This window comes from Vidua macroura, chromosome 7, assembly GCF_024509145.1.
Source record: "Vidua macroura isolate BioBank_ID:100142 chromosome 7, ASM2450914v1, whole genome shotgun sequence".
Classification (NCBI taxonomy): Eukaryota; Metazoa; Chordata; class Aves; order Passeriformes; family Viduidae; genus Vidua; species Vidua macroura.
The window spans coordinates 4,037,097-4,064,660 of NC_071577.1; the positions used below are offsets into that span (position 1 = coordinate 4,037,097).

The 27,564-nt window shown below is 47.6% G+C and overlaps 1 protein-coding gene across 10 annotated transcripts in view; it reads left to right on the forward strand.

The window, feature by feature from the left end:
• Positions 1–27,564, forward strand: part of AGAP1 (ArfGAP with GTPase domain, ankyrin repeat and PH domain 1) — a 343,329-nt gene that overhangs the window by 287,668 nt on the left and 28,097 nt on the right. For 8 of the 10 annotated variants that reach the window (XM_053981897.1, XM_053981899.1, XM_053981903.1 and 5 more), the window contains 2 exons: positions 16,098–16,353; positions 16,778–18,104. The exons of the other annotated variants lie outside the window; for them this stretch is intronic. In XM_053981897.1, the coding sequence (XP_053837872.1) occupies positions 16,098–16,353; positions 16,778–16,981 (460 nt within the window). In that variant the 3' untranslated portion in view covers positions 16,982–18,104. Of the gene's footprint in view, positions 1–16,097; positions 16,354–16,777; positions 18,105–27,564 lie in introns of those variants that run through there. 10 annotated transcript variants of the gene reach the window in all.

Genomic DNA, 27,564 nt, shown 5'->3' on the forward strand with positions numbered 1-27,564 from the left:
ATCCTGGCTCACAAAGCCTCCTTCTCCTTTCAGCCTCTTCTGTCCAAAACATCCATCAACCCCGCCCAGAAACAGTAAACTGAAAATAAAAAAAATCTGTTCTCTTCACCGCTTACCTGCAAGTGCCTTTTTTAATAGTGGGCTCACGTGAGCTCCCCTCTCTGAAGGAGAAGGTGCTGCTAACACAGCCCTCCATTCAAATGCATCAAGCTCTTCTCTGGTGGCTTTTGTCCTCCTTTGGATCTCTCAGAAGGTTCCCTGGGTCTGAACTGTTTTGGGGAAGATGCTTTTAATACAAATTCTCTTCGCGCTCAGGGAGAGCTTTAGGGATTCTCACAGAGGCACAGCTCGGAGTGCAGGGGTCACATCTGCCTCTGCCAGCACGGGGAGATTGTTGGCAGGTTACTGCCGTGGAAGCCCTGGACGAGAGAGATTTGTGATTGAGGAGAGAGGAGTTCTTCCCTTCAGAGGAGCTCTCTCCTCACCTTGCTGTGGAGCAAAAGGCAGTGCCTGCACCGTGTTAGGGATGCTCCTTTGGGAATTCCTCAGTCTCACAGCTGGAAAAGCTGCTCCTGGAAGGAGGTGGGGCCCAGGGAATGTGTGCATGTAGAGAGAGAAGATCATAAAATCATTAAGGTTGGGAAGGGCCTCCAAGATCATCAAGTCACACCTTATATATTTTATATGTATTACAGCTTTGTGGGATGGATGGATGGATAGATAGACAAATAGATAAAAGTATATATATTATAACTTTATCTTAAGAAGGTGCTGCTAAATAATTTGACACCCAGAAGCAGAACAACTGCCAGCATTCACTGGAAGAAATCCTCCATAAAGACCTGGCACTGAAACAACCCCTTTCCTTGCTGAAGAAAGCCAGCATCTAAAATTCCCAAAATAACCATCAGTGTTCTGTAGGCAAGCTGGAGAATTAGTTTGTTTTTTTGCTCTGCAAAAAAAATTGGAATTGCACTTGGTCTTGATCAGCAGATTGTAATCACCCGGTGCTACTTCACCTACTCGTGTCACTTGGTTTTGTTTTATTTGAGCAATAAATACCTTAAATCTCCTCAGAGTTATTGCATGTCTTCTGTGGGGACTCATCACAGTCCTGCCAGGCATTCATCAAGGCTCCCAATGAGCCACCACGTGAAGTATTCCTCTGCTCCTTATCAATCAGTTTGCTTATAACTTTACTTTTTCCTCCTGAAGTAATCAAAATTTGATATTCTGCAGATTGCAGAAAATTGTCACTGCTGTGTTCTGTGCTAATCCATCATGGGAAACAGGCATAATTTGGGCATCAGAAGAGCATTAAGTGTTTAAATAAGCAAGAGAGTCCATTTACTGCTCCAGATGACAGGGCAGAGAAATGTTTGGATCACAGGTACGTTGGGAATCGCACGCAGAGCTTACAGAGCAGTGGGGCATCCACACTCTGCAGCAGGCACCAGGTTTGCTCTGTTCTTCATGATATCACTCAAATAGTCAAAAGAAATGCTGGAGCCCAGAGAGTGAAATGAATTTTTTCAGTTTAAGCTCTGTTGTGAAGTTCATTCAGCTCTTTGTAAAAGATATTCCACATGGTTAAAGTATCCATCACTTTCTTGCTTTTCTCTGTTCAAACAAGTATCTTCTACTAATAATGAGAGAGGGGGGGAAATGTCACTTTGTGCTGTAGACTTGAGCACAAAAACATGCACCTTTGCCATCTTCAGGTCTTGAAATAACTGCTCTGATGGTAAATGGGATGGGCAGGCCTGTGTGTGTGAGGTGTTCCATGAGGCTCTGAGCACCCTGGGACAGTGGAAGGTGTCCCTGCCCATGGCAGAGAGTTTGGAATGAGACAGTCTTGAAGTCCAACCCAAGCCATTCTGATATTCAAAATGCAGAGGGTGGTTGCTCTTGTTTCTTTATGAAACAGCAATTCCAGTGGACTGGGCAGAAAATTCTCCACAGAGAGGGTGGGATGTGCCTTTTTTCTATAGCAAGGAGCCCATCCCTAAATCTTTTTGGTGGAGCAGTGATGGTTTTCTGGCAAGCTTCGTGGTCCTTTCATGGTTTGACAGAGCATGAGGAGAGCAGATGTTGAGTCAGGCTGCATCATGGTTTGTGTACTCGCAGCCCCCAGTTTTGTCCCCTCCTTTTTGAGTCAAGTGCTGGTTTAAACCAATTTCCCCTTCTGGTAGTAGTTCTGTCTGTCCCACTCTCTTTGCACGGTGCCATAAAGCAGCACCTTGGTTTTCCAAGGGAATAGATGCCACATGTAATCCATGGAGCTGAGCAGCACCAGGGTGTTGTGCACCAACCCAGGGGCACATCTTCCCTTCCCAGTGCCAAACACCCCTTGACATTAGAGTGTAAACCTCCCTTTTAAAGGGTGGCTGGCCAGGGGGAATCACCAAGAGACACTCATTGTGAGCCAGTGCAAAGAGCAGATCAAGCTGTCCGTGCCAGTAGCCCAGAGGAAGGTGCCCCAGGAGCCACGGAAGGTGCTGATTGTGGTTGTCAGTTTTTCTGCTGTTTTCAGCTCTCCTGCTACAAACACAGCCCAGTCACCCTGTTCTTGAAAGGATCCTTAAGCCTTCCTTTTCTCCCCCTCCACCGCTTCAAAAACACAGCGGCTGACAGTCCAAATGTTTAAAATAATTGGATTCTGCATTCTAATTCATCTGTAAAGTATTCGTTGATTAAATTAGCCTAATAGATATTATTTCTTACATGACTGCATAATTTCATCCTGATTGGATCACTATGGCACTAACGAGTCCCCCCATTTACTATTGACTCGAGAATCACAGAAGGCTGGAGATAACTATCATCTTGTTTCCATTTTTTTTCCCTTTCCCAGGCTAAAAGTTAAACTGATTTATACTAAAAAGGCACACAGCCAATGCCCAGGTACATCTGTATTTTAGTCTTTGAGACCAGTGTTAGAATAGGAAAAAATCTTGGTTTATATAATCTTGAGCCCTCTTATTTACTCAGTGGTTTGTTTCTGAAGCAGAAAGATTAACTGACCATTTAAATTCCTTTGGGGGGGGGCTGGAAATGGAGATATTTTTAAATAAAATGCATTTTATTATCTCATCAAAACAGATAGACTCATTGCAAATGAACCTCGTAAGGACTGCACACACTTAGGGAAATGGAAATTCTCCTCTCAAGATAATGTTCCAACCAAAGTGATTTTAGTCTCTATTAGTAAGATTTTTTTCTTTGAGCTGCAATTTGAGTTGTAACCAAGAGAGAGGAAGAGGAAAACAAAATTGCCTTTAGTTTCATGCTAAATGAGAGCAGATCCTGCTTTTTAAGGAAGAGGGAGCTACCTCGGAGTCCTGCTCCTGTGCCCTGGGGATGACAGGCTCCAGGTCTCCGGGGCTTTGTTGGGAAGGGGTTAACAGCGGGATTGGCTTCTCCCCCTGCCCCAGTGGCTGGAAACAGCTGGTGGGTTTTGTGTTGCGCCGCTGAACTGAGCAGCCCAAAGAAGTTTTTGGCAAACACTCGGCCTGGCCGGGACAAGGAGAGGTGGGTCAGCTCAGGAAGCCGTTTCCATGAGCCACGGGGGGAACAATGCCCCACTCAGCAGGGACAGAAGGGACACCCGCTCCCGCTGAATAGCTCCCCAAAAAAACCCGGCTCAAAAGGAGCAAGGCCCATTCGCTTCTGGGAATCCAATAAATTGTTTCAGGAAGTGGAAGTCTGTCCCGGCTAATGGAGCCGTGATTGACAGGAGGTTCTCATTACAGCGCCCATCAGGGGACAAAGTGAATTCCAATGTTATTTAAGAGGTTAAGTAGAAATAAGATGCAGGTGACAGCCCAAGGCTTGGGGCATCAGGCCCTGCTCTTCCTACGTGGAGGGTTTTTTGTGAAGAGGCTCCATAAAATTTAAAATGAGTGGGGGCAGGGGCAGTTTAGGAAGTAAAATTTGGTCCTGCCATGACTCGAGGGGACCTTGCCTGGCTGAGAAGCAGGGAAGGGAAGGTTGCTCTGGGAATTCTTGCTTTAGGAGGTCCTTGTTCTTTAAGTCCACCCAACATGGATGTTACATTTGTAACCCTACCTAGGGTTGGGTCAGGTTGGGTTGGTCATGGCCCCAAGCCTGCAAGAGCTCAAGGAACATTTGGATATCGCGCTCAGGGATGCACAGGGTGGAATTGTTGGGGTGTCCATGCAGGGCCAGGGGGTTGGACTTGATGATCCTTGTAGGTGCCTTCCAGCCCAGGATATTCTCTGGTAGGTCTCTGCACGTGCTTCTCCAAGGTCTTTACCTGGCTTGAGAAGCAAAAGAAAAGGAAACTGCGTTCCTGGTGACTCAGGCTGCCCTGTGTTCCTGAGCAGGAGGCATCTCCATGCTGCCGTAGTTACAAAGCTAAAACTAAAGGTTTTTTCTGGCCTTGTTCAGCAAAAATGAAGCAAAGAAGAGCATCTAAAATTCAGTGTTGCTTGCACAGAGGAAAAGCTGTGATTTAAGCTGTGACCAGAGGTTTAAAGCCAATGCTAAACCTTACAAAGTATTTATTGGTGTATTTTTCCATTTTCTGAATTCCCAAATGACACTTGTGGATGTCACAGGGTGGGAAGCTGAGGGAGCTGCTGATTGCTGGTATTGACAGAGCCTTGCATGGTGCATGGTCAGGTACAAGGATGTAATTTAAGCACGGGGTTCACGGCTGGCTTGCGAGTGACGGCAAAACTCCCGCAGGTGACGTGTGTAATAAATCTGGTTCGGCACAGGATTAATGTGGTATTCAAAATGATTATTTACCATTTGAAGTTGAGACGTGGCTGTGCACGAGGAGGAGCAAAAAGCTGAGCACAAGGCATCAGGGAAGGGTGCTCTGAGGGGAGAGGGAGAATACCTGCCTGCATTGTTTCACCAGTGCAGTCCCGGGTAACGCTAATGAAAATTGCACTTGAAATGCAGGATTGATTTGTGATGAGCTCAGCCCTAAAGAGTACATTTGTGGAATGGTAACCTGATTGGTGGTGCTGCCTCTTGAAGGGCTGAGGGGGTCTAATTGGCATATAACGCTCTATAAATTTATTAGCAGCCCCTGCTTCCCCATTGGTGGGCCTTCTCCTGCTAACCACCAGGAAATTACCAATTTTCAGGAGTTACTCACTCAAGTCATGCTGCGTCTGGGTTTTACAAAGAAATCTCCATTGCTGCTCTCATAAATCCTGGCTCAGAGCTCCTACAACTGGAAGGGGTCACTTGTGCAGTGGACAGCTTGGACACCTTGTGTTGGCCACTCAGCTTGGGCCTCCTTGGCTCATCCTGACTTGCCACAAGCCCAGGTTGCACAAAGACCATGAGGAGGGAACGAGTCTGTTTGGCAACCCCTGGGCTGCAGCTGCCAGGGAGCAGAAATTATACTTTTTTGGCAGTCCACATCCAGGGCTTTGATGGTTCTTATTGATACATTCAGCCCTGGGGCATCTTGGGCAGTAGAGGATATACCCACTGTTCGGTTTTGGATTTTTTTTTTTTTTCCAGGCGCACAATAGGAATATTCAGGAGCCAGTGTAATTATTTCAGTGAACTCACTTTTAAGATTGAGTCACAAATTAGAAAATAATATTCACATGTTTCTTCTAATTGGTAACAGATTAGGGATATTTTATCTTTTTTAAATAATTTCCAAATGTGGCCCGAAGAGGGATTTGCAGGGAGGTAGCTGGGAGAGAGAGAGAGGGAGAGAGAGCACTTATGCACCAGGAACACTTGGGCAAGAGGCTTTAATTCCTCAATTCTGGCTTTAATTCAGCTTTTAAATCCCTGCACAGCTCTCTCTGAGTTCCTCTCCAAGTGGAACTTGCTGTCACTTTTGGCAGGTGTCCCCAGTGCAGATTTTCTTTGCTGTCATGTTTTCTGTGGGTTTCCCACTGTCAAACATCCACCTTATGGCTTGTAAATCATAAAAGCCTAAAAGCTTTGCAAGTGGTTAATAGGCAGAGGAGCATCAGAAAAGCTTCGGCAGGACCTGAGCAGTTCTATGTCTTCTGAAGGCCACATCCATCTCTAGTCTCATCTTTTTGGGACATATTTGGGCAGCCCCAGTGTTGCACATCCCATTGTTGGAAATACACAAACAAACAAAAAATCATTGAGATTTCAGTTTTTAATCAGAGGAACCTCATGGATTTCTCTGGGTGTTAACTACTGAGGATTCTCAAATCTTCATCCCTTTTTAGTCTAAGGAAATTCTTCATCCACTTGGCTTTTCCAGACACATAAGCAGGTCTACCTATGGTCTTTTTTTAACTAATTATGATTTACAGTTTGAGAAAGACATCAAACACCTGCAACCCACTAAAACAGAGGTGAAGGGAAGTCCATCGCTTGCTGAACGGAGGGAATACTTTGGGATCTCTACCTTGCCAAAAAAGGCATTGTTTTCCCTAAATAAAAACAGCCATTAATTAATGAGACTGGTGGAAGAGTCTGATGACATCGACAATTTCTGTAGAGTTCTTGGCATCAGTGAGATGGTTCAGGTTGGATATTAGGGAAATTTCTTCACTGAGGGAATGGTTAAGCATTGGAAGGGCTGCCTGGGGAGGTGGAGGACTCACCATCCCTGGAAGTGTTCAGGAAATGAGTGGACACAGGAATAAGTGCCTTGGGCACCATGGTGTTTGGCTGAAGATTGGACTCGATCTTGGAGGTCTTTTCCAAACGTAAGGATTCTGTGGTACTTGGTGTGCAAATGAGGAGACATCAGAAGGCGAGGGGAGCAGGAGGGAGAGCTCCAAGTCACTTGGGAAGAGTTGGACAGCAGAGAGGTCCCTGCAGCCTCTCTAGAGTGTGGATCCCAGAAATGCTGCCCATGGGGATCATCCGGCTGCTTCCCGGCCCTTGGGCCTTCACCTCCAAGCTCGCCTGCCCCCACTGCTGACTTGTGCAGAGCAAGCAGTTGGTTTTATTTGCTTGCTGCTCCAAATGTGTTTTTCTTCAGAGTCTGTGCTCAAATACAATGTTTATTACTTGTGTTTTCTCTTTTATGTCTTACATAAATTCAGTGTAATGGTTGGAGGGTGTTCTTTTTTCCCAAATACTCCAAAAGCATCATCTTACTGCTTCTCCTGGAATTAAAATGCCATTAAAGCCCCATGAAAGGACTTTTGTTTTTCCTTGCAAACCAAACTGTAGGAGTGACTATTAACAAAGGATCAAGAAACATTTCTGAAGGTCTTTGTGAGGTGTTGCAATTAGACAATCCTCCTCCAGTTTTTGATTCTCCGGTAAAGATCGGGTTCTCCTGGAGCCCACAATGTGTTTTTTCCATTTTGGATCAGTTGGACTTGATGATCCTAGAGGTCTTTTCCCACCTTATTGATTCTATAATGGGAGCCTCAAGCAAACCCTCATTTGAGATCTCTTTCTACTCTGGAAGTCTGTCAACCCCCTCCAAGTGGTTTTTTCCTCCCTCCCTCATTATTTATAAGGCACTCGCAGTTGTGCTGCTCCTCCACTTCCCAGCAGGGCGAGCAAAGGAAAAGCTCCATTTCTCTTTGGCGGCGCGTTTGCCGTGGGATCCGTTCCACGGCAGCTCACGTCAGCCACTGTTGTGGTATCCCTAATGCTCTGTGATGGGAGGAGCACAGCCCTGCTCCACGCCACACTGCTCAGCCACCGGGGCACCTCGCGCAGCCACCTCGCTCCGTCTCCCACCTGGCACGCTGTCACCAGATGACACAAGCAAAAACGACGCACCACAGCCTTGGTCACGATGAAGAGACTCATTTATTTTCTCTGACTCCAATCTTTTATAGTTCTCAAAAGATGCCAATGGATTGGAGGGTGAACGTGCCACCTCTCCAACGACACTGGACAAACTACCTGTACATCAAATTTCTCCACCTCTATGAAAGAATGCAAAACAACAGGTTGTTTACAGAAAGTTGTGTGGGAAAGTTCTCTACAAGAATGTAAACTCAGAAGGCTTTAGAAAACTCTTGATAACCAGGGCAACAGCACACGCTATTGAGATTTATGCCGTGCAATATTTGTGTGTCGCTCCCCATCCGCCACCTTTGAGAAGGGAACTTCCTTTTTTTTTTAAAAAAAAAAATAAGTAACGGTTTCTCAAGCTCCACTTAAAACACTGCTGCATAAAGCTAGGCCCTGCTATAGGAGAAAATTAGTGTTAACAAATTGGAAATTAATGGAATCTTCTGACCTGAGTGACTGTATATCAAATGGCAGGATGAAATTTCCAGTCTGTGTTTAGGCACTGGCACAATGCAGTTTGATTTATACACTTAAGACATCAGGTTAAGTGTGGTTACACACGAGTAATGAAATGCATTAGGTACGTGTTTCCAATTACTATTCTCTGCATATATATATTTCTTAATGAAAACAGGCAAGAAGCAAATATACTCCTTGGTTTTAGCATTTCTGTGCAACTCTTGCAGCTTTTGGCTTTCTTTAGGTAATATTTGTGGTGTGCCCAAGAGTTGAGATTGACCACCCAAGAAGTGGAAGCAGTTCACTTGTGTGTCTAGACGCACACAATGATAACTCATTTATCAGCTTTTTTTTTCGGGTAGCCAGCACAGTGATATAGTTTGGGTTTAATTTTGTGTGGATGTTTACCTTGATACTGATGTACCAGCATTTAAAAGGAATCAGATCCTGAACTCAGGAGCTTTCCTGTTGGTCAGCAGAGGGTGGGTGTGAGGGAGCTGTTGATCCTGGTTTTTGCATTCCAGACCCTTGTAAAGTCTTTCCTTAGAACCCTTGGGAGAAATTCATCTTCCTCCACTCTTCATGGTGCTTTTTAAATTATTTTCACCAATCTGTGTGTTTAAAATCACAGTCACGGAATGGTTTGGGTTGGAAAAGATCTTAAAGCCCATCCAGTTCCACCCCTGCCATGGGCAGGGACACCTTCCACTAGCCCAGGTTGCTCCAAGCCTCATCCAACCTGGCCTTGGGCACTCCCAGGGATCCAGGAGCAGCCACAGCTGCTCTGGACACCCTGTGCCAGGGCCTGCCCACCCTCACAGGGAGGAATTCCTTCCCAATATCCCATCTAAATTTACTCTCTGTCAGTTTAAACCCATTCCCCTTGTCCTGTCACTCCAGAACCTTGCAAATAGCTCTCCCCATTTCTGTTATTGACTCCCTTCAGGAAGTGGAAGACCAAAATTAGGTCTTCCCTGGGCCTTGTCTTTTCCAGGCTGAACATTCCCAATCCTCTCAGCTTTTCCTCATAGCAGAGGAGCTCCAGCCCTCTGATTATCTTTGTGGTTTCCTCAGGACAGTGATGAGCTCTAAATCCTTAGGGTTTACCATTGTTAGGGTTTTTCCCTCTGAAATGTCACTGGCATTTTGCTGTTTGAAAAAATTCTGGGGCTTTTGGGGTTAGAGGAAAAGGACAACTTGTGGCTTCTTCAAGGTTTCTATTAAATCCCTAGGGACTGTTTTCATTTCACATAATGGTACAGAACAAAGCAAAAACCTGGGTTTTTACTGAGAAAAGATTTAAACAACTTGCAAGGCTTAGAGTTGTCACCCTTAGGATCTTTATTCTCAACTTAATAAGCCTTATCTTAGTACCTACAGTATCCCCTGCTGTTGTGTGTCACAGTTTTTGCTTAACTTTACACAGACTAAACCTCAGGTGTGATATATTTTATCACGTAAACCTTAAAAATTATTAGATGGAGTGTCGTGCAATGAAAACAGAAGTTGGCTGCAATTTTCTGTGATAAATCAGAGCCCACAATTGAAGGGTATTTATCTGAAAATCCTGAAGTCAGTAAACCTTGATGTCTTGGCCAGGTCGGTCGTTAATGTTGGGCAGCGATAAATCCTGCAGGTGTATTAATGCTTCAAGGAGCGCTGCTGCTTGCTCCACAGAGGGGTAACCCACAAGTGCAGAAATAGCAGCTGTTTTGGAGCCCTGTGTAGGAGAATGCTGTCAGGAGAGAGGGAAAAAGGTGGAGGAGCTCCACCAAATGCGAATAATGATGATACTGGTAAGTGTCAGGCAAGACATGATTAATTTGAGAAGCGCGTTGAGCTCTGCACAAATGAGTGATCTCTGTCCCTCACACACAGCAGGGCTTTTTTTTTTTTTTCCCCCTGAAACACACAGCTATGAAAGGAAAACTGAAAAATTGAATAGGAGAGTTAATGGTGGAGAAGGTCCAGAGCTGGGGGCTTCAGGAAATGAGTCCCTGACAGTGCAAGGTGCTGCTGGTGGGAAACCGCCTTTATTTCATAGAATCCTGGAATGCTGTGGGTTGGAAAGGACCTTGAAGATCATCTCATCCCAAACTCCTGCCATGGGCAGGGACACCTTCCAGCATCCCAGAGTGCTCAGATCCTGGCCTCGAACACTTCCAGGGATTTGTGCCATTCGGTTTGGTTGAAAAGGACTGAGAGTAGAAGCAACCTGAATTTGGCATGATTCTGCAGCACTGAATTGTCTGTCTCCTGGACCAAAATTTGAAGAGTGGGTTGAACACAGTCCTCAGGCAGCTAAGTTGCCCATCAGACAGTAACTAAATCATTTCCAGGCTGGGTTACCACACTGCTCACTTGGACCAGAGTCCACGGCAAGACAGGGGTTGGCTGATCCACGGCTTTCCTATGGGGCTGCCCTTCGTCCGTCAGGGATGTTTAACTTGTAAGAAGTAATAAGCTTAATAGGTAGACTTTATTTAATTATTAATGATCCCTTTCTGTCCTTACAGCTCATAAAACACCCTGTAGGTTGGCAAAACACTCATAATATTGATCAGGAGCCAGAGAGATATTTATTTCCTCTTTGCCCTGGCGCGCATAAATCGCGGCCCGTTCCCTCGGCGGGCGGGATTTACAGTGGACCCGTTTCTTCAAAGCTCTCAGTAATTAAGGAATAAATACCCATCGGTCTTTGTTTGCTGTCTGGAGCCCTCTTGTTTGCCAGGGACCTGGATATTCCCGGTGGGCTCGTGCCTTCCCCCTTAGCAACGCGGCCGGGCGGAGAGGCATGCGGGGCGCGGAGCCGCTCAGCTGCTCAGCGCTGCCTTTGCAATGCAGCAGAGGGGTCTTCTCCTGCAGAGAGAGAGGAAGCCCCTGTGTTTTCTCAGCATATTGTTCCCAGCTCCTCTTCCATGCCTCTCCTCCCAGTTCCTGCTTTGCTCAGGGCAGGAAGGCACTTTGGAAATTCCTTGCTGCTAGCCCCTTTCTTCTCACCCTCTCTTCTTCTCCCCCCCTTTTGCTGTTGCAATTAAAAGCATCATGAACCTTTCTCCAACATTTCAATCCTGCCCCCACCCTCAGTGTTTTCCTTTTACCCATCCCAGCACTGCATCACCAGCCCTGTCCAAAGCAGTGCCATTTATTGGGATCATCACAGAGGGGGCTGTTCAGTCGGGAAGCCCCGGCACATGCAGCTGCCCGGCGCCGGTCATTAGGTGATATGTGCTCCTTGCGTGCTGGACCACGAAGCTAATGACACATCTTGGGGCTCTTCCAGGAGTTTGGGAGGTGCAGTGGGTTAGATTTACTTCATTTTCTTGGAAGAGACGCATTAACCTTGTCAGCTGGCCAAGAGGAGAGGAAATTTGGCAGAGCTCTTGCTGAGCTGGCCAGGTTACCACGGCGTTAAAGGGTTGTACTTCAGTGAGCAACCAGAAATGGCAACACACGGGCACAGCACCTGCACAGCCACCATGGAGACACCACTGAGAGGCCTCCTCTCTTACAGAATTAGTTCCTCTGTAGCAAGAGAGAAGAAAGGATGAAAAAAAATCAGGAGCTTTTCAGTGCTGTCAGAGGTGTGGAGGATAAAACTTCACTTTCAAAGTGCCTGTAAGGAGCCTGCTCTTATTTCTGGTGGTGGGAAATCAATGCTGTGCCATGGTAAATACCTGCTGTCCACTGTCTTTCTAATTCAACCTTCAGAATTTGTTCCAGCTTTTTAACAAGTGGTGAGTAACTCTGGATAACGACACGACATTTTAGTCATCCTTTTAGTCATGCTTTGGGAAGAGCAAGGCTGCTCTTGTTCTGGAGCTGTGGAATTCTGATGGAAAGTTCCCAGGATCTCCAGCCACGTGCTGTTGCCTACTCAGGCAGTTCTGGGTCACTGCATGAACACGACTTCTTTTCCCACCCTGCACATCCTCTTCGTGTTTGCCTGCTGATGTCACTCCACCAAATGTCTGTGAGGGACAAATGGGGGTGAAGGCAGAGGTGAATGGGAGCGAGGAGGAGGTAGGATGGAGAGTGGATCCCAACAAGATGAGGCTTCTGATGGGATTTGTAGGGTGGAAAACCCAGTGCACCACATGATGGGGCTGAGCTGTGTGGGATGTGGGCTCCTCAAGGAGCATCTCCAGTGCAAACCCACGGCTGGGGAGCACAGTGCAGCTCCTGGAGCGAGGCTGTGCTGGAAGCAAATCTGCTTTTTCTCTTCTCTGATGCTCCCTGCTCACCCTCCCCCCTTCCAGTGCCCAGTATTTATGTTTCCACATAATAATGATGTGATGTGGCTGGCAGAGTAATTTAAATAATTGGACATTATCTTGAGAAGCAAGCACCTAATTAGATCAAAATAAACGGAGAACTGAAATTTTCATCTGTTTCTAATAACCTTTTACCTGTGTACAGTGTTGCTGCTGCAGCAGGGATTTTGTTATTCACACCACTGTGTGTTCTTGGGGTTCACGAGTGATGGAGAGTCTGGAGCAGAGAGCTTGGTGGCACTTTCTGGACAAGATTGTATCATTCCAACCATCATTCCTGAGTGTTTTGCAGTGATCCTCTGCTGTATTTTCCCCTTGTGTGAGGGGCAAAAATGGTGAGGTTTGGAGTCTGTACCAGCAGATACAGATCAAGGTTTGAATGCAGATATTTAGAGAGAAAAGGCTCAAAGAACATCTGACCTTAGGGCTCTGTTGTTCACTTCTCTAAGTTTATCTAGGAGCTTATAATCTATTCGTTTTGCTGCATATGAGGAAGAGGCAGCTCAGACCTTCTCCAGTGTTTGGTGTCATTGGGACCATCATTGGGAACACGTGAAGATGTTTCTTCTACAGCACTCCAGCTTTGATTTGCTCCTGAGACAAGGACTCCACTGCTGAAAGTTCACTGAAAAGAGTCTTGGTTTGGCTTTGACAACTACAGCTGGAAGTGTCTGGTATGGAGAGGATCATTTAGAATTGCCAGGATTGCAATTAAGGGAGGAAAAGAGGGAAATATTTACTAGCCTTTATTTTAGGGACTGGTTCAGTGTCTTTCTCCTGATGAGTTGCTCTCCCTCACACTTTCTTGGGCTCTTATTCAGTTGATTTATTTAAAGGTATGTCAGTGCTGGCTGAAATGAAACACTGTGCCTCCTCTTCCTGCTTATTGCTGACCGCTCCAATAATTCATTTTTTAGCTCATTAACTAACAGGGGATGTGAGCAGTGGTCCTCCGGGGAACTGCAATGAGGTTAAGTGATCTACTGCTGACAACTCTGCTCTTGGACTGGCCTTCCTTGGGGGAGATGAAACCTCAACCAAGACAAGCTGTGGATCCCAGAAGTGAAACTGGGGCATCAGAGCAACAACTGCAGTATTTATGTCTTGTTGTCAGGGTTCCTGAGATGAATGCGAGTGGCGGAGCTGCAGCTGTCTCCCAGGAAAGTGCCCAGGACTTCCCATCCAAATTAAATGGTTTGTGCCAGAGATGGAGGCAGGATGTTTGTGGACATTGGCTTTTTAGATACTCATTGGAAAGCAGTTCCTGTGTGCTGTCCATGAGGTGTAGTCCAGTGTGCTTTTCCTCCTACCTCTGGTGAGGTTTTGTTTTCGACCCTAACATCCAAGTCTTCCTTGTGCCCAGGGAAAAAGGCCTGGATCTCACTCCATACTGATGTCAGTGATGTGCTGCCCCAAATGTCTGAGGCCTCTGAAGCACCTTTATTTTGGTTTATAGTTCCACCACAACCTTTGATGTGACTGCAAAGGTGGAACTGCACCTTACTGAGTGAATCCACTAGGTGCCCAGCACTGAGGCAGGTGGCAGCACATGTCCCTTCCTGTGACATTGGCTTCTAAAGACTTCCCTGTTCTTTCCCCAGCCTTTTGAGGCAGTAGGACAAAACTGAGCAGGACTGGGGCATCCCTATCTCTCTTTCTTGCATCCTTCCTGGAGCATCAGGGTTGCCCACGTGACGCACAGCAAATGTGAAATTCGTGCTGATAGATTTGTGAACCAGCAGCCTCAAGCTTTGAGAGCCTCTGCCTGAACCAAGCAGTTATTCTCTCTGTTTAGCATCACTATTACAGTTTAGGCTGAATGCTGATTGAAAGTAGGAGACTTGTGGCAAACAGCTTTTTTCTCAATAGAAAGGGACTTGTTCTTGAGCCACGGCAATCACAGCAACCCGTGCTCTGATAGGAGTCAAAAGTTTCTCTCACTTCAGAGTTGGTGTGGGGGAGAGGGAGATTAATTTGCAGACCCTTGACTAAGCCAAAAAAAAATATTACTTACATATTTGAGGAATATTTTGCTTTTAGGATGTATGGACATATGAAAAATAAATTCCCAGAACCCTGGTGTGTGTTACTGTGGGTGAACAGCACAGGTTGAATCACCTCATTTTCCAGTCTGGCACATTTTAAACGTTGGTTATACTCTCAATACCTCTGTGTGTGTTTAAAAATCATGTGAGATCTTTGCTAACATCCTTGAAGAAAATCTAGCTGGATACTGGGAGTAGAGCTGTTGCAAGAATGCCCATTTTACTGTAGATAATTGCTGGTTACTTTATCCCTTTTGTGGCACTGGTTCTAGTTTGACTTTTTACCTTAAAAAAATGTAATTAGAAAAACCATGAATTAAAGATTCTGATAACAGAACTCCTTTTCTTCCTCCTTTCCATCTGGAATACCTGCAGCGATACTCCATTTATCAGATCCTGCCATCAAAGGTTAATTTGCAACTGCCCAAATGGGTTGTGGAGGGTTTTTTTTTTTTGGTGTGTCTTTTAGCTTGCAGGAGTCATTCAGAGGCTTGAGGTAAAAGAAGCACTCTCTGTGTTAATTTTCTGTTTGCACTTTTGCTCTGAAGAAAAGCCCTGGCCCCGTTTGTGGGGCAAACTGTGGCCGGGGCAGGGGAGCTGTGCCTGCTTTGGGAAGCTGTGCCTGAAAGCATCCAGGCAGGTCACAGCAAGGTCACTCCACATGTCCCAGGAAATGATGCAAAACTAATCCAGATTTGCTGGTGGAAGGAGATGTTTACATAAGTATTTAAAAACAGATTAGGGCTAACCTGACACTAGATTACTGGGAGCAGTGTAAACAGGGCTGAAAGGCGTAAACAGAGCTTTGGCCTTTTGTACTCCAGCGGAGAGAATCTGTCACCAGGACCCAGTTGCCTGGCTCAGGTGATGTTTGTGGTTTCCACAGGATGAGCAGATTACCTGAGGGACCTCTAAATGGGACTTTGTCTAGGGCTGCTGCTCTCAGATCATGTAATTGTATGGTAATTTTTGAAATGGCGAGTGGAGGGCCTTGTTTGTAGTCCTTGTTCTGCTGTAACCTGATAGCACCAAAAAGCTTCTGATGGTTCTTTGATATATCAGGAGGAAAAGGTGCTTCAAAGCAATGGTTTGAATTTGGGGAAAAGCAGAGGAATCATCCTTATGCCCTTGGGAGCATTACTCAGCTTAGAGGGGGACAAAGCCCCGGTTTGGTTACTTCTGGGCTGGCATACAGAAATTGGGTGCATTTTTTTGCAGTGTGTTTTCCAGCCTTGATGTGGAACCTGTTGTGTCTTTGGTCTTTGTGACAGCGAGGGCTCTTGCCCTGACCTCTTGCTGGCCCAGGGCTTTTTAAGACCTCTGGCTGTTGTGATCCTACAGCCCCGTGGGCACAGCATCCATCAAGGGGGATCTCGAGCACTGGAACAGTAAGGTGGTCATCACAAATGTTGCTAAAAATACAAGGTTTGGGTGAACTGCTCCTAAGGTTTGGGTGAACTGCTCCTGTGAGGGCTTTCTTGACATAAATTTGAAAGGGGAAGCGACCTCCTTGTTGGTTGAGCACTGTTGGCTGCGACACCAGGTGAGAGTGACCTGTCCCCTCTGGCTTCCCTAGGGAAGAGAAAGAGCTCTGGATACGCGCCAAGTACGAGCAGAAGCTCTTCCTCGCCCCACTGCAGTGCCTGGAGCTCTCTCTGGGCCAGCATCTCCTGAGGGCCACGGCCGAGGAGGACTTGCGGACGGTGATCCTGCTGCTGGCCCACGGCACGCGGGAGGAGGTGAACGAGACCTGCGGGGACGGGGACGGGCGCACCGCCCTGCACCTGGCCTGCCGCAAGGGGAACGTGGTGCTGGTGCAGCTCCTCATCTGGGTAAGGACTCGCTGCCGGGGCACGGCTGGGCCGGGGCTGGGCTGTGTCCCTCGGCAGGACGGGCCGGAGCTGCTCCTGGAGGGCTTCGCCGGGACCGTGGCCCCGGGGTTGGGCGTTCCTCACTGCACGCGTTCAGAGGGCGGTGGGAAAGCGTGTTCCTGCCTCTCTGCTGCTGTTGAAAAGCGAAGGAGAGCGTGGGAAACGAGGAAGGAGAGATTCCCTTAGCTTGGAATCTGCCGGGGCAGATTTTGTCCCACGCGTGAGACTCCCTCCCTCGAGAAACATTTTTCCCGTGCGTAGCTCGGTGCTGCCGTGCTCGTGGTGTCAGGCTGCTGCCTCATCCCCCCCCTCACATCCAACCCCAAATCCCCTCCCAGAATTTTCACGCCGCAGCTCCCAACAGCTCCCCTCTTGTTGCCCGCAGTACGGCGTGGACGTGATGGCGCGCGACGCCCACGGGAACACGGCGCTGGCCTACGCCCGCCAGGCCTCCAGCCAGGAGTGCGTCGACGTGCTGCTGCAGTACGGCTGCCCCGACGAGCGCTTCGCCCTCATGGCCACCCCAAACCTGTCCAGGAAGAACAACAACCGCAACAACAGCGGCGGGAGGATGCCCACCATCATCTGAGGGGAGCTCGCTCGCGCGTTCGCTGACCCTGGTCACGTCCGCGGCCTCACATTCCTCCATCCCCATCGCAGCTCCGCTCTGTGAGTCCGGTACGTCTCCTTCTCCCTTTTCCCTTCGGTCCATCCCGAGCGCCAGGCGGGACGTGGAGGAGCGCGGGGGCCGAGAGGAGCGCGGGGGCCGCGGGCAGGCCGTCGTTTCAGCGCCCGCCGCGGGGGCCGCGCCGGACAGCCGGCACCGCCCGGGGACACGCGGCACCGCCGGGGACAGGCGGGGGGAGAGGCGAGCCGGAGCAGAAGGAAGGAAGGAAGGAGAGACGGTGACTTTCCCTAAGTGACAGTGAAGCACATCAGAACATTTCACCTCTACGGAACGCGGCGACGCCTGGATTTCCATTCTCTTCTCCTGAAGAGCTTGACGGCATAAATCAGAAGCAAGCACAGAGTTTGTCAGGTTTGAAGCTCCTATGATGGTATGTGTCAAATCAGTTGTAGCTAATCTGTCCGGGGAGAATACTGGCTTCATTACACTTGTATAGTTGAGTTCTTCCAGCATTACTGCTGTTTAATAGAACATGATTAGTCATCACGGAGAAAAAAGCATATTAGCTGAGGAGGTAGTTACATGGCACGCTTCGGTGATTGCTTGGATGTGATTGCAATATTCTTAGAAGCATCATATTATCTCAGACATGTTCTTTCGAGCCCTTGGAGCCCTCCTTTCTAAATTCACTGTCATAATTTAGTATCTGTTTAATTTTTCAGTCCAAAGAGAGGAAATGAGTTGCTGAGTGTTATTTGACTGCAGTCTCCTTGGTGTAAAAACAAAATGGAAAAAATAAATAAGAGTAAGCCTGAAACACAAAAAGGAATAATGAATACCACTATGGAAAACAACATTTCAAGTACGTTTGGTGAAATTAATAAATGCATTAAAGGCTAATTTTTTTTTTTTTTGTTACGTTTTCAGCCAGCAGAAATAGGTTCTGTCATTTTGCCAAGGTAAATTGTGTTGAGTTTTTGGTCACTCCTGTGATGCATTGCCTAACTTATACAGATTTTTGTATTGTGTCTCTAGATTCTATGTATTTAAAATCTATTTGAATAAAAAAAAGACCGTAAATATACATTGATTTTTTTTTTTTGTACAGAAAATGACATCTCTGTTAATTTATAAACTGTAATGGATGTGAGCTAAATAATGTGCATCTAGTTAGGATCTGTGGGTTACAGATCATTATTGTACATTGATAACATTCCCAGCAGTGAACTCTTCTTTCCAAAGCCTGTGAGGAACGACACATCAGGAGATCAGGGAAGGAAAAAAAAAAAAGCACGTGAGACCTTTCAGAAAGGAGAAAAGAGGCTGTTCCTCAGCACTGTAAATATATTTTACTCCAGAAGTCAGGAAGCTTTCACAAGCCAAGACAAAAAGCCCCATTCTGGCTGGGGGAAGATCAGATTTGATTAAGTTCAGAATTGATAGCCTTCACCACGGCGGGCAGGGCACGGCTGCGCTCCCTCCCAGCCCGGCTGCTTTCGGCAAGAAAAATGGCTTGTGGAAGTGGCCTGGACAGTTCATTTCAATTCCAAGTTTCAATACTTGATGATTGGGTTATTTTGGTCTTACGTCCCAGCTTCTCCTGCTTCCCACTAGCTGGATTCTGGCGTGGGGAAGCAGAGGTTTTGGCAGGCAGAAAAGTTGATTTTTCTTTTTTTTTTTTTTTTTTTTCTTTTTTTGAAGTGGCATGTGGCACTGTGAGGATGGGGGCATGGTTTATCGTGGAGAAAGTTGAAAACTCAACTGAATTCGATGGCAAAGGAGCAATTATGTGAAGGCTGTGAGGTGCACACAGCAGAGCAATTTGCAGATCGACCTGCTCCTGTGTATCTCCCAGGCCTTTGGGGTGGTGCTCTTCCTTGGGGCTCCGGGTGTCATTCAGCACACAAATGGGAGCAGCAGTTGCTAAATAAACTGAATGTGGACAAAATTTAAAGGAAGAAATGCGACGTGGTTATCTTAAGGAAAACCAAAAAAAAAAGAAAAATTACGGATTTGAGGCAAAATTGTGGCTGAGAAACGAGCCTTGAGGTGGAAGCACAGGAATATTGACCAGCTTCTCCTCTTTGATGGTGTTGTCCTTTTGTACTTTGTTGTTTTCTAGACCTTTGAGTATCTGGGAAGAGGGAATCTTTCTCCAGCCAGCCTAGGCTGACTGCACCAGACACAGCTGATTCCCTTCCCACTGGGATACTTCTAAATATTTTAATTTAATTTTTTTTTTTTAATTCAGGAAAGGTGTCTGTTTGAACTGCCATTTCTCCGCCATTCCTGACATTTGGTACTTACAGGTGGTCCCTCAGGGAGGGGACAGGACAGCCCAGCTGATGTGCAGCTGGAGGGGATGCTGTGAAACCCCCGCTGTGTGCTGGTGCTCAGGAGCTTTGCCACAGCAGGGATTCAGGAATGGCAATCCCAGAGGTGCTAGAGCTGCCTCCTGTTCCCCCCAGGAGCATCCAGGGCATTTGTATCCCAAAAACCAAGTCCAGTGTTTCAAACCCGCGGTGGGCAGTGTTCAAAGTGCACATTCCGTTTCAGAGCTGGGGTTTTTTCCTAATTGAGATTATTTTCTGTACATTGTTTAATGCTCTCTTTGGGCCACCTTCCTCTGACAAGGCTGAGGGTGATGTTTGAGAAACAAGGGCAACCAGGCAGATTGCAGGTAGACAAATTTCGTGGTCCTTGCCCTAAAAATCTTCTGAAGGCAGCCCTTGAAAAAGCACAGAATATTTTTAGGAGAGGAAATTCCAGTGTATTACAGGAAAAATTATGCATCCAGGCAAGCCAAGTGATTCTTTAATTAAGTGGTAACACGGTTGCTTTTAACCTAAACGTGGTTTTCCCCTAAGTGTTGGCATAACTATGTTGAAGCAGTGTGGATGTGGGGGTCTGTGGGGAGGATTCCCAGCCCTGCACGTGGCAGAGGTCAGGAGATCCCAGAATATCCTGAGCTGGAAGGGACCCTCTGGGTGAGGTCACCCAGGGCTGTTGTCACCGAGTCACTCCTTGCAGGGTGGAGGACAGGGGGGGAAAGGCAGGGGTTGGAGGAAGCTCTCCTTGGCTGGATCCTGGTGGGGCTTGGCTTTGAGAGCTCCTCAGGCTTTTCAGGGGGTGTGTTTGCACTTTGCAGAGGCTGCTCTTGGAGCCATCCAGGTGCAGAATCGGGCAACGTCTCCTGGCACTTGGAGATCCCACAGGAATGCCGTTCCTGTTGCTTTCACTCCATTCTCCCACCGCTCCTTGTCTGGTGTTTAGCCGCTCTTGTTGCTTTTTTGGAGCCCTCTTGCCAGGCTGTTCACACCCTTTGAGCAGGCTGGGAACAAAACAAGCCCTAGCTGTGACCCAGTCCATGAGAAATCCCAGCAGAAACCCAGCAGCCCAAGCTGTTCTCTCTGAACGGAGTCTGCAGCAGTGGTTGTCATTGCACCCCCCCAGTCCTTCCCCTCATCCCAGATACCTTGAAATCCCCCTTCCTCTGCACTTTATCCATGACTAAAACACCAGAAGCGAGTCAGCCCTTGGTGTTTCCATATTTCCTCCTCTCTTTGGCTAATTGCTGTGGAATTCAGTCGGATGTGTCACAGCTGAACCTGGATATTGCCAGGGACAGTTCACTTCTCCTTGTTCTTCATGAAGAAGAAAGACCCAACCTTGGGAAAATTCAGGGTCCTCCCCTGAATGCAGAGATTTGACCAAGGGCTCCCATTACCAGTTTTCCAATTTTGGTGGTAAAAAGAGGAGCAGAAAAAAAAAAAAATTTAAAAAGCTCGGAGAACCTTGGTGCTGCTTGGAAAGCCGGGTGAGCTCCTGGAAGGTGGAGGGGATTTTGAAGCATTTGGGCGCAGTGTAAAATAACCATGTAGACATTAACATTGTTTAATTCGCTGTCTTGTCCCCCTTCCCTTAAATTATGTGTGTTAGTGCAAGAAAAATAAAAAGCTTTAGCTGCACTTGGAGATTTCCCTGGGCCAGAGAAGGCCGAGTCACGTAGGGAGAGGAGTCGGGGTGGGAATGCAGATCCAGGTTTGGGTAACTGTAATGTAGAATAATTAGATTATATGGGGTTGGAATAGCTTCAGCTTTTATATTTGTATGGAGATCGGGAGAAATGAAGTAATTTGTAGTTTCTAGTATAAAGTAGTGGTAGTGGAGACAAGCACAGATTTCACAAGGGGGTCCCCAAGGGGCCCTTCCCAAACGTCTCGGGGAGCCGCCTTTGCACCTTAACAGGGATGGTTGTTGGGGTTTGTTGTTGGTGAAATGGTCATTTCATGTTTGGTTACGTGGTTGTTGTCAGAGGGGGGACTCGAGGGGAGCGTGGGGGACCAAACTTTGAGGCAGCTTGGCTGGAGAGAAGACAACTTCCCCATCCTCATCTCACTGTCAGGCATCTTCCTTCCCCCTCCAGGGGCTGCTACAGCGACCCTTAGGTGGGATCTCTGCCTCTTGGGCCTGGATCCTCAGTTCCACCCCTTCCATTCTTGATGATTTGTGGGTAAAATTTACTGCGTAGAAAACCTGGTTTTGGATGTTCTTGTGTTTGCTGCACAACAGGAAAAAAAAAAAAAAAAGAAACAGAACCGCTGCAGAGTAAAGTTCTTTTCAAGGTAGAAAAGAAACACTGAGCTACCCCAAATTCAGAGGTTCTGCAATGAGTTTTGAGTTCTAAGCTACCAGAAGAAGAAGGTTGGCTTGATTGGTTTTATTGGAAAATAATCTCCTGTTTGAAAAAAATAATAGAGGTCATAGAGCAAAACATCCAGAGTTGTAGATGGGTGAATTTGTTGGTTTAGGATATTTGTAGGTTTTGCTTTGTTGTTTAGCATGGGCCAGTTTTTACAGTAAATATTGGGACAGTTTACCTTGAGTTGACTGAGTCTGTCCCACGCTTTAAAGGGAGGTTTGAGGGGTTTTGGCCAGGATTGTCAGGAGCTGTGAATAGTTCACGTTTAGAGAGGGGAATTGCATGATTTCTGAAAAGTAAAAGGTCGGTTTGGGGTTTTTTTTAGGGCCATCTTCAGCCCCAAATCGCCAAGCATGTTTCTGGCCCCATGTTTTGGTTCAGGGCGACAGCAAGATGTGGGTGAATCAACTCCCATCGTTTACTACCATGTTCAGGGGGGAGAATTTTGCTTGTGGGTGGATAAAATAAAGATGTCTTTGTGCATTTCAGCAGTTTTAACCTCTTCATCTCCCCATGCCTGCCTGTATCCCAATCCCCCGTGGCGCTCTGGGTTCTGTGGGCAGGCAGAGCCCCAGCTTCCCCTCAGCCATGCATTTTCTGGATGTGGGTTTTTTTTTTAGCTTCCAGTGCTAAGGACTGGCTGTTCAGCAGTGCTTCAGAGCTACTCATTTTTACATTTGTGTGTTCTGTACAGAATGTGAGGGGGGTGGGTGGGGGACCCTTCAGAGGTCTCATGGCATGCTTTGGGGACGGTGGCCACGTTGCTTGCTGGCACTGAATGCACCCTGCTTGCCACAACTGATCCGTGTGGGATTTTTGTTGTTCCTGAGAGCTGAAGTAGCTGCAAACACTTCCCTGGTCTTCAGGAATTGCAGGGTACGAGGAGGAAAACCCCTCACAGAGACAGCTCGTGCACATCTCCTCTGTGCCCCAAACCCCAAACTCCTCCTGCAGGACCCAAGAAGGGTTTTGGTGCTGAATGTGGGGGTTTTTTTGGCATCCCAAATGTAGGAGTTGAGCTGAGTTGAACCGGTGGGAGAAGTGCAGCCAGGGTGTCACACTTTGCACTTGCTTTGTGTGTGTGTGTGTGCTGGTGCCTGCTCCTCACACTGCTGCCAGGGGTTGTGGGAATGCCCTAATCACCATCAGGAGCTGGAGCCAGCCTTTGGTTGGATGCTTTTCCCAGCTGGAGTCAGACCAGCCACTTCCAAGGAGGCAGGATGGGGGACGCTGGCTTGAGGGATGAAGAGGTGCAGGGAGATGAGGTCCAGGCTTGCTGCAGCCTCAGAGGTTTTCCGAAAATCCAGTTCCTCCAGGCAGCAACATTCAGCTTGAGAAAACCTTGAGCTCGGCCTCCAGGACTGGCCCCCCGTGCTGGAGAGGGGAAATCCCAGCTCGCCAGCCCTGGGGGTGGGAAGCTCCAGGGAAGGAGATTGTGGAGGTAGAAAGGAGAGAGTCTTGCACTTCAGAGGCCCTTTTTAATACCAATTTGCTTGAGACTCATCTTTCTGGCTGAACCCGAGCGTGGGACCACTGAGCTGTCGGGGATTCAGCGGCGCTTTGGGGTCCTGCTGCCTTTTGGGGCTGTCGGGGATAACGGGGAGATGTTTCCCAGTGAGATGTTCCTAAGAGCTGTCTCCAGCTGGGTTCTTGCCCAAGGGCTGCTCCTCATCCCTCCCTCCACGTGTTCTTGGCCATGACTGGCTCCCAAGATTTTGCTGTGGGGGTGCCACAAACCTCAGGTGCTGCAGTCTGGGAACAGCTGAGCCAGCGTTGTTGACACCATCTCTGCCCTGGCTTTGGTTTCTTGTCCTTCCAGGGGCAATCCATAGGGAGAGGGCAAGGAAGGAGCTGTGGAGAGGGCCGTGCTGGGTGTGCAGAAACGACGGGAGGATCTTTCATTTCCCACTCCTTCAATTCCTTTGAAGTGCTGTGGAAAACCCGCCCAGTGTTTTTTCCTGAGGGAACCAGGGACTCAGCTGGATTCTCCATCGAATCTGCAGAGGAAAAAGAGGATGTACCCATCCTCTGACAGCACACAGCTCCCTGCTAGTCCCAAGTGTCCAGGGTTTGGCCCAGCTCCCTTTTACTGTGTCGCTGTCAAGAGCACCTTTCAGTGGCACACTGCGTGTGGGTGCACAGACCGAGGGGTCTTTGGGGCAGGAGCATCTCCTAAAACACCAGGGACTCGTTTTCTGATGTTCTTGGCTCGCCTTGGAACGGCCAAGAGCTGGGATCTGCAGCTCCTGCTGCCTTAAAACCCCTGGGCTTCAGCAGGATGTGAGCATATCCCAAATGCTTGGCCCAGCTCCAACCTGCAAAGGCTGGATTTTGTGTTCAGCCCCCAAATCTTCCAAGTCTTTCTGCTTTGTGGTGTTTGTCTTTCCAGTTGAGTCGGGAGGGAGCCCAGGTGAGTAGGGGACACCTGCTCGGGGTAGAGGCAGGAGATACCTAGCACATGGCAGGCTTCATAGCAAGTTTTGGGTTGTTGGGGTTTGGGGTTTTTTTGTTTGTTTTCTGTTTCTGTAAATAATAATGTATAAATGATGACGAGACAGTGTGGAAATTCTAAAAAAAAAAAAAAAAAAAAAAAAAAGGTCTTTTGTTGTTGTTTTTATATTACCTCATCCAGCAAGTTTGTTTTACAATGACTCGATGATGCTTTATTTATATTGTTTGTACTGTAATTAAACCAATTGACAAACATTTCACTTTGCTTGTTGTTTCCTATTATTTGGGTTTGATTAAGTATGCCAGTTTGTATTATGTTCCCCTTTCCTCTCTCTCTCTCTCCCTCTACACGTCGAGATTTTTTTGTGTCAGCTGTACAGTATTCTGAAAAATTAAAAATAAAAATAAAAATTAAAAAAAAGGAACAACAACAACAACAAAAAAAAGCTGTAAAGTACTGCAGAGAGAGGCTGCTATATTGTATAGGTCTCTTTCTAATAAAGACAAGAAAACTTGTTGGTCGCAGATTGTTCTTTGAGTCTTCGTGGTTCCACTGAGCCCCCCCTGCTTCCTTCTCCTGTGGCTGCTCAGATCCTGTCACTCTTTGCCAGCAATAAAGATGAAGGATTGTCCAGGACCTGGCACGTCAGAAGAGCCAGTAATGGTGCAAATTGATAAATTAAAAAGCAATAAGTCAGCGGGGCCGTAGTGGGTGTATATCTAAGAGTTCTGAAAGTGCATGTGGGGTGAGTGACAGATCTCCCAGCCAAAAATATGGGAGCTTTCATTAAAAACAGTTATTCTCCCCGAGGAAGGGAGCAGTAAATGTTGCACCTTGGCTTTAAGACTCTCTGGAGGGGATCCAAGGAATTAGGCTGGGAATGGTTACATCTGTATCTGCTAAATTGGTCCAAATGATCGTTTAAAGTAAGAATAATAAAACATCTCTAAGGTCAGGATGTGGCACGGCCTAATCACTTCGTTGGAGGGAAATGGTGGCTCTCCATGAGGCTTCTGTGAACCAGCTCAAAGCCCTGAACAATGGGCAGCTGATTGACATTTATTTACAGTTTTAGAGGTCTTGTCCCGAGTACAACCCCAGGAGAAATCGGGAATCTGAGCAGGCTCAAGGAGAAGACAAACAGGAGGTGATGGAGAGGGAAGCAGGAGGTGATGGGTTTTCACCAGGGCAGACTGGGAACTCGCTGGAAAGGTCCCTGCAGGAAAAAATTACATAATGTTGGCAGAGCTCTGTGGTCCTTGGAGAAGAGCAGGTAAGATTCCATAAATGTGCGTTGAAAGGGGGGGAAATGATGATTTCAAGATAATTTAAACAACTCTGGCACCCTGGTGTAAAGAATGAAATGAGACATTTAAGATCTACAAGGGCAGCACAGAGAGAGAACCAATGCTGTGGTTTGCCCAGTCTGTGCTTGTCTCACAGAGAAATTAGGGGTGCTCAGAGTTGAGGAAAGGTGGGAAAAGTGGGGGATTTCCCTCAAAAAGAGGGAGAAGCAGCAGATTGGGGTTGGCTCTTTTCCTGACCTTGCACCTGATGATCTCAAAGCCACCCAGGAGGGACAAGATGCCCCAGGGGGCATCAGTGCCGATCTTGCTCCAGAGAAAACCTGGCCAAGGCTGGAAAGGTGAAATTGTATCCTCGTGGTCTGAGTGGGGCTGCCACAGCCTGGGATCTGGGGGGTTGGGATTTATCTCCTCAGCCTGCTGTGCCTTCTCCTAAATCTGTCCATTCCTCACCGCCCATCCAGCCTCCCACCTCTCCTGTCCCACGGGGATTTGGGGGAACTTTCCTGTTTCTTTCCCTGCTCTTCCTTTCCAAGTGCTCCAGGGAGGCTCCAGCAGCACCGTGCGGGATGAAAAGCCACAGGACTGCTTGTGGATGTTCCTTTTTCCCCCCTTTTTTGGGGTCACGTGGCTGGTTTGTCACGCAGCAGCTGCAGCCCTTTGTTCCTGAAAGGTTTCCCCACCCCGTTCAGCCCCCCAGCACCGAGGCAGGAGGTGGTGCTTTGTGTTCTCCCCTTCTGGATTTGAAATGTGAACTTCCAGCGTGGGAGAACTCGGTTTGGATTCCCCCTGGGTGGAAAGCTGTAGTAGTGCTCCTTTTTTTTAGGAACCATCCGTCCCTCCCCTCCTTTGCTCTCCTGAAGGGATGTGGGTTTTGATTTTGTGATGGGCACGGCTGGCTGCTCTCTCTCCCTAACAACCCTCCTAAGATCTGGCTTCTCCTGGAAGATCCTGGTGCTCAGGGATGGTGGAGCAGATTTAAGGATGCCTTTCATGCCCACGTTCCTCACCTTACCCCGAGCCCACCCCTGTGTACCCCTGAAATGCTCCCAGCTGGTGGCATTCACTGATGCCTTGGGAAAAAAGGAAATATCCTACAGCAAAGCAACGGGGGTCAGGAGGAGGTTCTGATGGAAAACTCTTGATTCCCGTAATGGGAGTGGGGGAAACATCCCCTTTTTTTCTTTTTTTTTTTTTTTTCTCCTTTATTTAAGAGAAAAGGTAATTCCTAAAGAGCCCAAACTGTTGTTCTGCCATAAGGGCCTTGCTGTGCAGTTCCACCCTTGCCTCCAAAGGATTCACTCTGGTGGATGCTGGGAGCACCAGCTCAAGGAAGCTTCTCCAGAGCCCTGAAGATTCTCACTCCATAGGTACCACCTGCTTTTAGCCCTCATCCAGGACATTCCCTGGGCACTTCTGCTGCTTTTTATTTGGTTTTTAATACAAATCCAAACTGGTGCGAGGGGAGCGATGGGACAAGGATGGGAAGCTCAGGCGATGGGGCTGATGCTTCCTGATAAACAGCTTTGTTTTCCAGAAGAGACCCAGATCCACCTGGGTTTTAAACAAAAACGTTTTATGCTCTGTGGAGGCCTTAAAGAGCCAGGTCTCTATTTCTCCACCTGTGGCCAAAAGCCAGAGCTGGATGTGTCTGAAATCTGATTTCATGGGGGTTTTGCTGTGGGTTTCCCCAGCCTGGAAGTTGAAAATTCAGGGACTTCCGAGTCACCTGTTTTCAGTGAGTTTAGTAATCCTCAGTGGATGTTTCTTCTGGCAAAGCCCAGGACGTGACTTTGGAGAACCACTGAGGCTGGGAAAGACCTTCCAGGTGCTCAAACCCGACCCTAAAGGCAGAGCACAGCCTGCGGGAGGGACCAGGAGGGAACCGTGGCCATTCCCGGTGAAACCACTCCAAGTGCAGAGGGAAAGCCAGGCTGGGAATCCCAGCGGGCAGTCATTGATCTCTCCTAATGCCCAGTAAAGCCCTTTAATTGCCCAATAAATGCGCTGGCAGTCACCATTTGACGCCCAGCGCCAGCAATTAGCACTTATTTATTTGCGTTCTGCCCGCACCGATCTCCCGCTC